This window comes from Pseudopipra pipra, chromosome Z (assembly GCF_036250125.1).
Source record: "Pseudopipra pipra isolate bDixPip1 chromosome Z, bDixPip1.hap1, whole genome shotgun sequence".
NCBI lineage: Eukaryota > Metazoa > Chordata > Aves > Passeriformes > Pipridae > Pseudopipra > Pseudopipra pipra.
This window is the reverse complement of record NC_087581.1, coordinates 54,558,009-54,570,021: the sequence shown is the minus strand read 5'-3', so window position 1 is coordinate 54,570,021 and position 12,013 is coordinate 54,558,009. Positions and strand designations below refer to the sequence as shown.

At 38.6% G+C, this 12,013-nt stretch overlaps 1 protein-coding gene across 5 annotated transcripts in view; it reads right to left on the bottom strand.

The window, feature by feature from the left end:
* Positions 1 to 12,013, bottom strand: part of CEMIP2 (cell migration inducing hyaluronidase 2) — a 51,352-nt gene that overhangs the window by 20,304 nt on the left and 19,035 nt on the right. For all 5 annotated transcript variants that reach the window (XM_064642071.1, XM_064642070.1, XM_064642068.1 and 2 more), the window contains 6 exons: positions 8,913 to 9,082; positions 7,463 to 7,651; positions 4,661 to 4,830; positions 2,029 to 2,238; positions 1,440 to 1,645; positions 762 to 831 (listed from right to left, as the gene is read on the bottom strand). In XM_064642071.1, coding sequence (XP_064498141.1) covers positions 762 to 831; positions 1,440 to 1,645; positions 2,029 to 2,238; positions 4,661 to 4,830; positions 7,463 to 7,651; positions 8,913 to 9,082 — 1,015 coding nt within the window. The remainder of the gene's footprint in view (positions 1 to 761; positions 832 to 1,439; positions 1,646 to 2,028; positions 2,239 to 4,660; positions 4,831 to 7,462; positions 7,652 to 8,912; positions 9,083 to 12,013) is intronic.

Below are 12,013 nucleotides of genomic sequence, written 5' to 3'. Positions count from 1 at the left end.
GTACCTAAAAATACACACACTCATATTCTTCCAGCCCTGGAGCCTTTGCAACAACAACCAACAATCTTTCCTGTTTTCCATCCCACTGATCTCTTTAAAAAAATCCACTCAAAACCATACACATCTCAGACTCTCCTCCAATGCAGAAGTAGAAAAGACTCCAGCCCCCCTCCTCCACAACCTGTACAATGTAGTTCAGCTTTACTTTGCAAGCAGCCGTAACAAGATTATCTGCACTAATAAAAGGTTAACGACAAACAAACCCATATCAGCAGTCACTGACTGGAAACAAATGAGTAAACATTGACAGGAAAGAGTAGTTTAGCTGTTTCTTACACAATGAACACCCTTTCGTAGTCATTTTTCATTCCCATGACTACAGCTATAAAGACAGATCTTGCAGAGCTGCCACTAAACTCATGACAACCTACAGAAAATACAGAAGCCTTAACTGAAATGCGCTAGTTCTGTGAAAATAAAAGAATTTCTACATATACACATCAACACTATAGTCAGGTCTATTAACTACAAAGAGGAAGAGATCTCCTCTGTTGTGGCCAGAACAAAGATTTCTGGCATCTCTTGAATGCACATCTAGACACAGCCTGCACCGTCAATGTCAATATGCTGCCAAACATAATAAGAACATATTTATACATAAAAAAGAAAAATATATGCACTTCTGGCAGTGTAAATGTCACAGATTTTACAAATGTCAGTGACATGAGTAGTTTGTGATGAATTACATCAATATGCCTCACCTGTGAGCCTGCTGCTGCGTTATTTATAAGATGATTGTTGGGGTGAGAAATCCAGAATGTTGAAACTGCCCTGAAATATTATTCAGAAAAAGGTTACTGTTCTGAAATATTATTCAGAAACAGAAAAGCTCTAGCTCCAATAAAAATTCCCCCTTGCTAACAAGCACACCAGAAAAAGCTAAACTGGTGAAGTCGCTGCTTCACATATGTAATAAAAATCACAAAACCTCCCACATTTAGAAGACAAAAATGCCTTTTTTTTTTAGTTCAATGCCCAATATTGTATTTAATGTTGTGCAAATATCCCATGAGATGATAAACTATTTTAAGAAGCTTTCACAAGAAATAAGTATCAGTTATGTCTCCAGTGGTGAGAACTTGAGAATATGCATACATTTACACAGAATAAAGATGTTCAATAGGCTTTTAAGGCCACTTGTATAACAAGGAACAATAATCCTCCTATAAAACAACTTATTGTTTTATCTTTAATAAAAGACCAAATGTTACTTTTTATTCTTATTTTTTAAACACCAGTACTATGTGAACTGTATTTAAGGTGTCTGCATTCACTAAATTATAGATAAGAGTGTTCCCATCTGTATTTTTTCAAGAGATCATCAGCAGTTTAACTGCTGCAGCTGGCTTGGTTTTAGTTTTTCACCATGACATACTCACATGCAGTCTGTGGCTGGCACTGGGACATAGTTTCCATACACTTTATCCCTAATACCAATGCACATGCTGCTGTTTCTGTCTGTAGGTAGAATAGTGCCTGGTTTTGTGACTAGCCCAAGATTGTGGAACAAAGTATTCCTCTGCTCAATCCCATCTTCTATGAAGAAACAGTGACCTAGTGTGTCGTAGCCAATGGTGTCCTTTATCTGCAGAAATACAAGCTCATTATGTCAGTAGTAATAGCATTTACTGAGATTTATGACAAATACCATATAGTTATACAATCTTGGCACAGCTGCAGAGTGAAGCTTCAGTATCAGCAGTTCAGATGAGTCAAACACCCAGTTTTATTTATCCCTTACAAACACACTATTATGTCTGGAGAGCTTAGCTCTCTGGAAGAATCCAAAAAAACAGAATGGTGAGAGCTGTTAAAAATAAATTACTGTTTGCAATTGTTCATTTATTCACTGAAATAAGAAAAACATCACTGAGCACTAAAATTGCAAAAGGGATGGGACTAGTTTGGGGTCTAAATGCTCTTCAACATTTATTCCAACACAGTATGTTTTACTCTCCTTGCACCTACCAGCAAGCCATTAGTTGCATGAATAGTCACACATCTGGAAAAACAGTGATGAATAGAAAGACCTTCCACGTAAGTTTTAACACTATAACCTCCTTTTTCATCCACATCTCCACAAAGCTGAAAATGAACAGGGTAACTTCCAATTTGCTGCTGGCCCATTTGCTTCAATTCCACGTAGGAAAGATGAACAGATGTAAAATTCTTCAAAATCTAAAAATATGAAGTCCAGAGTGAATAACCAATTATTTGCTTCTTAACCAAAGGAAATTTTAACTTAATACATCATCTACACCAGAGGTACGGAAGTTAGATGTACACGGTTGCCACAGGACAACACAATAAGTTAGAACAATCATCACTGTCTAGCTCTACAGAATGCCTTACAAAACAGTATCCTTCATAAATAAGTTGAAAAGGTTAACTTCCACGTGGCTAAAACAGAGGAATTTTCACCAGACATGTTGCCACACTTTACTGTTTGGTCTTTATCAGGTGGCACATTACATATTCTTTACATGTACTGTCCAAACAGAGAAGTCACTCACGTCAGAACCTGTCTGTACTGAAGCTGCACCAGTGTAGTCCACCTAGCACAGGCTTAGCTGAATAAAAACCAGCTATGCAGAATAATAGATTCAAAGGAACCTGATGAGATTCCTAGTCCAATTGGAAGCTCAGAGCTGGGTCAGTTTAAAGACAGCTACCCTGAGCACATTGCTCAGAGAACACTTCCAGCCACAGAGATATAAATTGGTTCTGCCCTTTCGTTTTCCCAGTATCTAAGCATTATTTGCTTTGCTGAAGCCTGGTCCCATTGCCTCTTTTCCTCTACACCTCCAAGAATTGCTCTGGCTTCTCTGAACCCTCACCAGTGCCTGAAGACAGCAAGAAGATCCCTCCTCTCAGCTCCTCCTCACTCATCATCACTTACTGCCACACACCACCATCCCTGGAGACACCCCGGTCCATCTAAACCATCTTTGCAATGGGAATCCAAAACTGGACACAGCACTTCAAAAGGAATTTCTTTATTAAGTAAGGATAAAAAATTGCCTTCACAATCATACAAGTTTACAGTAAAGCTACTGAGTACAAAGTAAATCATGATGGGGCTGTAGCAGTAATGAAGGGAAGAGAAAGTATTTTCTTCCACCTAACCTGCTAAGAAAACATAAACCAAGTGCAACAGCTAAACTGCAAGGAGCTAAGAAGACAAAAAAAACCAGAAACCAAACCAAAACAGACCCTGCCTTTGGTTTGTAATTTAATTTCATTAACCTACCTGTACTGAGTATTTATCAAAAATTTTCATACGTACTCTTCTCTAGGAAAATCAGTCATATGGACTTTTTTTCCCCTCCTCCACTAAATGAAATCCTAAGGTTTGCATGCCTAAAATACAGACATCCCTGATCTCTGACTTTGAACATTGAAAAGCACCAAAACTGCAAAGCAATGCCGCTCCCTCACTGCCTCTAAGCCTCCTTTATGCTATTGTCCTAGTGACCAGTAGGAAATCCAGGATGATCAAGAGCTATTACATTTCTTAGTGTCTAGGATTCCTCTGCTTGGGCATGCAAGATTAGCATAAACTAAAAATGTTTTCAGTGCTAAGTCTAGGTTTAGCAGCAGCCATCTACTACTCTAAGCAGTCCCCTGGAAACAATTTAACAACTTTAATGACTCAAAATGTTTGTTTGCTGTATTTACACTTTAGTGGCAATCAAGGTCTCACTTTGCAAGATTCGCAGCCTGTCATTATCTTCTTTCATTACATTATCTTAAACATAAAGAAGTGCTTTGAGTCCACCTACTTTCTTCCACAAAACAAAAGCTGCCACACAGTAGGGAAAGGGCATATTTTCTTTCTCACTATTATGTCCACCGGCATAAAATTAAAATTTGCATTCAAATATATTAGAAAGAGATTTAAACTGTGATGACCACATAATGAGCCCAAATACGTTTGCAATTAAAATATGAGGCTTCAAACTTCTCTAGCATCAGTGAAGCACTGCTGCTCAGACTTTTCATCTAAAAATGTAAGTGAACACAAGTTTAAATTTTACTTTCTATAATATTACTTTCCCTCAGCTTTATGTTTATAATAAAAGAAATCTGAAGCATTTTCCTTTATATAACCTTAGTACTTTCAAATTTTTAAAAAATTAAATACAAAACCCCATGGTCCAACACAGTTTCTTTTCTCTCCATGCCTCTCTAGTGCCCAGTTTCAGATGAGGCAGATATTTAGGATTCAGTGCTTATCACCTGGGGAGGGAGGAAGGAAGTGAAAGGAGGAAAAAGAGATAAGAGGGAGATCAAACTTTATTTTGTAATATAACCGGATGCACATACATGGACATTACTTTAAAGGTTTAACCCCTGCCACACAAAGTTGCAATATTTGCTGGATATTTCTATAACACTTGTGCATTGATATCCCTTCCTCCAAATCTGCATAATTAAGTCTTGAGGAGCAAAATCTACTTTTGGGAAAGCTGAGAACAAAGTCATTTACACACAAAGAAACTGTATGAATTGATGTTAAGTTTTCAAGTACTTTACAGTTTAACATTCTTTTTTGTCCTCGATGTGCATGACAGAAATTACTGTAAAATATTTTTCAAACCTTGATATGTCCACCAAACGTATCATAACTAAAGAACTGACACTCCTTTTCACGGTAGCAGGTATTTTCTGTCTCTCCCTTTATTAAGATATTTCTTGTAAGAACTCCAACTTCTGCTCTCATGTCCACTCCATCAATAACTTCTCCTGCATGAGGAAACTGAGGATTTTCTGTACAACAAAAGTTTTGAAGGGGGAAAAAAAGAAAAAAGTTGTCATTGATTAAAACCAGAACCAACTTATATAAATAAGCAAGTTAACTATACCAACAAAACCCATGCATTCCTCTTACCACACTATTCTCTCTTTGCTTTTCTTATGGTAGATGTATCTCTATTTTAATAAGAAACTAATCCTAAACGGATATCAACATTTTATTTGCAAATGTGTCTTAATTTCAGTCCAGTAGTTTGTGAACAGGATGGGGAAAAAAAACAAAGAAAAGTTTAAATTAATCCAATGTATTTAGAAAACTTCTAGTGAAACATAGGTGCACACTTGCTTTAAAAGAAAAAAAGATGCTGGCTACTTAACCTGTTTAAAAGACAAATTAAGAACTGAAAATGAGGCCCAAACACCTTTAGAAAATACTGTATTCATCCTCTCCTAAAAGAAAAAAGGATTTGCTTTCCTACTTATATTTCCTCTTTCCTAGATAGCTATTCTGAGTATTCATAAACTAATAACAGGAAAAAGAAGAACCTCTGGTTTAATACTGTTCTTCCAAAAACCAATTGATTCTTATTTGAACTGAGAAAGTTATCTAGTCCTGCAAACCTTAAAAAATGCTTTTATTGATTGCTGAGTACAGACTGTCACTATCCCTTCAAGGCTTACAGAAGGATAAAAGCCTAAACTACCACAGAAGCAAAACTAAGAGTGATATTAACTCTGGATCTGCTGTTGAGGATTTAAAAAGACAAATGATGTCTGCAAATGGGCCTGCACTCCTCCCCCTGAAGGCTTACCTATTGTTTTCCCCTATATTTGACTAGCAAATATAAATCAAGTGAAGAAAGAGCAAGTAGGGCTCCTACAACACAATACTTTTTAGGTTTCCTACTACAAAGAGGTGAAAATAGCTAAAAGCTTAGCAAAAACTTCAAGTAATAATTTCAAAAAATGGAACATTCTTCAGCATGTCAAGTTTACCATTCCATAGAAAATTCTTTCTTCATAGAACAAATATGTAGGGTGGTTTGGGGATTTTTTTAAACTGTATATGTTACTGCAACAAAGAAAACCCTACTGAGAGTGAAAAAAAAAACCAAATGGGCAAGTTCACTTCCTTAACACCTTCTAAGGATCCATAAACAATTTAGATAGGATTTATTTTCAAAAAGAGACAAGATTTTGTATTTTATACCATATTGTAAATCTTGTGAAAATGGGGTTTTTAAAAACCTTCAAAAGCAGTTGCTTTCTCACACACGATTTCCAGATGAAACAGAATTCGCACATACACTACTCAATCATGACAAAAACCTTCTTCAATTTTGTACTGCAATGTTCAAGTTAAGTTTGCTCCCTAAAACACTCTGCTCAATAAAACACACAACATGATATTTAAGAACAAAGACAAGGAAGTATTGTGTTCAATGGCACTAAGATACCTCCAAAACTTCATGCAGCCTGGCATTCTCCAATGTATAATAAGGTAAATTCAGATACACTTTTTTCATACTCAAGACTTCTCAGTGCAGTAAAACATATGTGACACATGCTAACAAATGCTGTGGGAAGCAAATTTCACTGCAAGGGGGACATACAGACTGGCAGTCCCTTAAGGTAGAAGGGAATAGGGAAGTTTGAGGGCACGCACAGAAAGCTTCCAAGAATGAACAAAGTGAAGGGCAGTTTGAAGAGGAAGTCGCACCATGCAGAGACTAAATAGGACAAACCACATTCAGAACAGCACTAATGAGCTGCTGCAAACTAACACTGCAAAAACACTTAAACACTTCTCATTAGTCTGCGCTACCGACTAACGCTGCAGCCCACCAGAAGGAGTGAGAGGGAAAGCTCCAGACCAGAAGCTGGAGGACCACCAAGAAGGAGGGCATGGAGTGGGTGTGGAGCAGCAGAAGGAAAACACAGAAGCCAGCATAGCTGGCAAGTCAGTCCCCCGGGAGGCTCTTGTGATGTCAAGCAGAATGATTCAGATAATAAAAAGGAAATGGCCAACAACACACACAACCATTTTGTGCGCATCACACCCGAAGGAAAAACAGATCGCAACCACTCAGGGATATTCTGTGTGAGCAGAGTCTTGGAAGGGCCACTTATTTTACAACCATTTTGTTGGTGGGGGGTAGAAAGGAGACTGAGGGAACGGAGAAAAAAAGGATTGCAATTTTCTTTTTTCTTCTTTTTTTTATTTCTCTTTTTTTAATAACAACAGAAAAAGTTATAATGATAACATTTCAAAAGAGGGGAAGGACACTAAAGGCAAAGGAAATGGTAATGATCATAACAGCTATTCAAGCACATATAAAGAGAACTTGTGAAAAGACAGAAAGAAGCCAGGGAAAGAAAACAAGCATAATCCTCTTGGAAAAAAACTAAGGCATTCAACAAGCCTGGGAAGAAACTAGAAAGAAAAGTTAGTACAGTAAGCTTTGAGGCAGACCTGACATTATACAGAGTCATTTTGCAGCAAAGAGAATTACACACTCGTGCATATGGCAACGAAGTCACACAGGGACATGTGAAAAGGCTCTTCTTTACTGCTCCCATTCCAAGGGACTGTCCATAGACAAATATATATCTCACACAGGCCTTCAACTGGGGACTGCTCTCATACCTTTGACTTTAACCTGATTCTTGGTACATTCTGGGCAGGGAAGGAGGGTGAATTCCTCTGTCTGATACATTGAATAGTCTGTGCTTGCAACCACAATCCGGTCTCCAGGCTCCCAACTACTAGCATCATCCAGAAGATTCAGTATTACTCCACCTACCGCTTCGACCTGGAAGCCTGAAACTGGGACACCTAATTAAGGAAAAAAAAAGTAAACACAATATAAGATTATATTCAACTTTATATGAAACCATTCTCTAACCAAGTAGATACTAACTAAATATGTATGAGATTTTGCAAGCTCCAAAGCCCTCTAAACTAGAACTCTGACCTTAAACATGCCAGTGTGACATACCTTTACAGCCTGCTTATTTATTTGATCTCAAATAAAACAAAGGGAAAAGTCAGAACTAACAGCAACAGGAAATATCTATGATTTAAAAAAACCCCACAAACTAATATCATATGGCAACAATTTGTAGGTCCAGCTACCTCTGCTTGTTTCTAGTGACATTTGCCATTTTAAACTCTGCAGATGTAATCAAGGCCCTGGAAAAAAAAGTAGAGGGACTTTTTTTTTTAAGCACAACTAATAGAACAGTTCGGCAGACTAAATTACACACATATGATATTTCACTAGCTTATGATGGATTTGCATAAGTTCAGCTGCTTTTGCTAACTCTTGAACTTAACTCTACAGCACCAGCAAGTAAAAGACATTTTTTAAAAAAATCCACCAAAATACAAGTCTATACATTTTCATAGGGCCATAATGAACAGTAAAAGGATAGTACCTAATGGCTTAATTACTTAACAAGTAAACACATGACTACCATAAAAAAAATTCTTTTGAGGAAAACACTATATTGCTTAATAATTCTAAAACCAGAAAAAGGTAACTACCCATAAAAACCTCAGATCAAAGCTATCTTAAGTTTAAAAAATTAATAAAGGATAAAATAAGTGATAGGCTTTCTAGCTTTTTACAGCACAGATTCAACTTTGTATGAGAAAAGCTGCCTAAAGTTCAGCATTCAAACAGCAAGAGAAAATTGTAGCAAGAATAAAACACTTCTCTTGGCTTCTATCAAGTTTTCTTTTTTAGCACTATAATCAACATCTTGAAAGCTTAGATTTAAAATATACATGACCGAAAAATTACTAAAATAAAATTTAAAAAAGCATCAGCATTTATAACACTCCTATCTCCATTTAAATATACTAAAAATTAAGGTTCTTAATATGATACTGATCACATGCTCTATACAAACAGATTGAGAAAACAGGTAGCACTGAAGAACTGTGTGCTCATATTTCATCCGCAGCAAGCAAAAACAACTTACAGTAGCACTCAAAAATTTAAATTGCAACCAACATCTCTAGCAAAAAAAAAAGGCATATATAATATTTTTCTTCTTCTCCAACTGTAGGATTTCAAAAAACACTTTCCTACCATCATTCCATTCGCTGTAAGCTCTCACAACAAACTTCTGCCCGTCCACTGTGAAAAACTCTTTCTGAGCAAGAGCTTTTCCACCAGTACTGTGGTTTTCATAGTTTCTCACTGATTCATTACAGGAAGAATTTCCACCACCTATAACACCAACTAAAGCCCACGCTTGCCTGTGAAAATCAAAAGTAAATGTTTAAATAAAATGGCTTTTAACAAATTCTTCACAAAAAAAGGAAAAGACAAGGAGCACCAAAGTCAAAAAACCCTTTTATCTGCTCTTCTAAATTAATTTTAAAATGCAACTTCAAAATGTAGAAGAAAATGGGCAGACCTCATCGAAAAGAAAAATTGTTTAAAATAACTGGATGTCCTATATACAAAATGGCAAATAAAAGAGCTCTCACTGGAGAAGACTTCCATATACATTTTTAGGAAAACATTCAACAAGATACACTTTTCCAAAAGCAAAAATCGCTAGAGATGAGTGACAGACAAAAGCAATACAGGATCCTATTCCCAAAAAGCATTAGTAGGGTGCAGGACGACTAGGAGCCAGTGCCAACATTCCTGCCATGGCCCGCTGCCATCAGCCAGCAGCATCCCAAAGGAGTGGTCAGGACTCCCAGGGACCACGTGTTCATCAGGCCAGGAGGGATGGACACAGCCGATAGCACCCATTGGCACTGGCTACTGTGCTGGACAGTCAATAGCTCTTGAATCTTTCAGAATGCTCAGATCCAGAAAAGGAACCACATGCTGTTACACAACCTCTGCACAAGAGATCAACAAAATGTCTGAAGGCTGAGACCTAGGGTTGTTGTTTTTCACTCCTCCCTGGCCCAACCCTCTGCTGGACACCTACTTGGCTGAGCATCGGCATAGAGCAGGGAACTGCCCTGGATGTACTTGCCCTTCTTATGGCTCTGCTCAATGCATCTAAGTTTTTGGAAATTAAAAGCAAACAACACACCACAGAAAGTTGTTACCAAGTTAAAAAAAAACAAGTCTATTTTGCTGTCCTCTGTAATGCCATAATCATGTGTACAGAGGAAGCAGTCGAGATCATCTAAAAAAGCTGGACAATTTTGCATCATTAAAGTTGAATCATTCACCCTAAATGAAAACAGTCTCAACTATCTGGACTACAGTCTGTTGCTAATGATTGATTTAAAGGCAGATATTAAAACCACCTTCAACCCAGCTGCCTTGATTTCAGTCCCCTCTTGATATTTTTGTTGATTGGGATTCATTAACATGTTCATAGGAATAGTACATATTGGGTCAGCTTTTCAGCAGCAGCAGCAAACAATCTGAATGTTTCACATATCAACATTTAAAATAAAGGTATTTCGATGCATGTTATTTTGCAGGAAGAGGTAGAAGGAGAGAGGGATGTAATGGAGTATTCACCTCCATGCTGAAATCTTCTTCACTAGCTTTACAGGTTTAACAAAACGACCCTCAGTGAGCCATCGGGGAGAGCTTCTCGCCCATCTTCCACAGCAGAACAAAACAATTTTATGTGCTTACAGAGCCTTTACTGACTACGGAAAACAGACAAGAATCAGTTCAGCAGAGAAGGAAAAAAGGCTGCTTCTTCCCAGTTGCAGGCTGAAGAAGTTCCTCATTTCAGACAAACTGTGTGGAGGTCACAGGCAGAGACAAATCCCACAAATCTACACCTCTCAGGACAGGTCGGGCTGGCTGCACCACAACCTGAACAACCCAAAGCCACGGGGGCTTTGCTGCTTTCAGAAGTGGTGCTCTACTTCAGGACATCCAGGTCTTGGCATCTCTGACCAAACTGCTTCAGAGGCAGCACTGCAAGTGCTTTCCATTCCATGACCCCACCCTTACACACAGTCAGTGACATAAATGTATTCCTGACAGGAACTGAGGTCAGAACATGCCATCCTGACTGACACGCCAGCCCGCCTCTGCCAAAGCATAGGGAGGAAACTAACAGGAATCCAGATGTTAGGGCCTAGTGAGGGATAAGAATAGAACAGAACAACTAAATGACCAATTTCCTGGAAAATACTGGACAAAATAGAGAGGTTATACAACATTGCCTCAATGGAAGCTGAAGAACAGACTGACAGTCACTTAGTAGACTGGGTATACTTTCCCTTGTATCGACAACACAGAATCATAGAATGATTTAGGCTGGAAAATACCTCTAAGATCATCAAGTCCAACCTGTGACCAATCACCATCTTGTCAACTAGACCACGGCACTAAGTGCCATGTCCACTCATTTCCTGAACAACTCCAGGGATCCCTGAGCATCCTCCCATCTCCCTGGGCAGTCCATTCCAATGTTTAACAATCTCTTCCATGAAGAAATTCCTGCTGAATTCCTGAACCTCCCCTGGTGCAGCTTGAAATTAAGTCCTCTTGTCCTGTCACTACCTGCTTAGGAGAAGAGATCAAGCCCCACCTGGCTAACAGTCTCTTTTCTGGTTGTTGTAGACAGTGGTAAGGTCTCCCCTGAGCCTCCTTTTCTCCAAGCTAAACACCCCCATCTCCCTCAGCTGCCTCTCACATGCATTACTCTCTAGACCCTTCATCAGCTTTATTGTCCTTCTCTGGACAAACTGCAGCACCTCGGTGTCTTTCTGGTCGTGAGGGGCCCAGAACTGGACACAGAACTTGAGGTCTGACCTCCCCAGTGCTCAGTACAGAGGAACAATCATTTCCCTGGTCCTGCTGGCCACAGTATTGCTGATACAAGCCAGGATGCCATTGGCCTTCTTGGCCACCTTGGGTACATTGTTTTGTGTGTCCAGAGTAGTGTGAACAACCCTCTGCAGCACAAAGCCAAGTTCAAAACATGCACTGCGAAAAGCCATTTGCAACAGCTAAATGAACGGCACAGCAGTTTAAGTTTCCTGCTTTAATAATTCCTGTTATACCTCTTCTACTGTCTCACCAACCAAATCCTGACCAACTGAAAAGAATGGTAAAAAGATACAGAAACACCTTGTAAGTGCACTTCAATTACAAAAAAATTCCAGAGATCAGTTCCTTTGCAGACTCAATGGAGGAGTAACATACTTCCATTTCAACAGTGCAGGAGTATGAGTAAGATGGTATTTGAT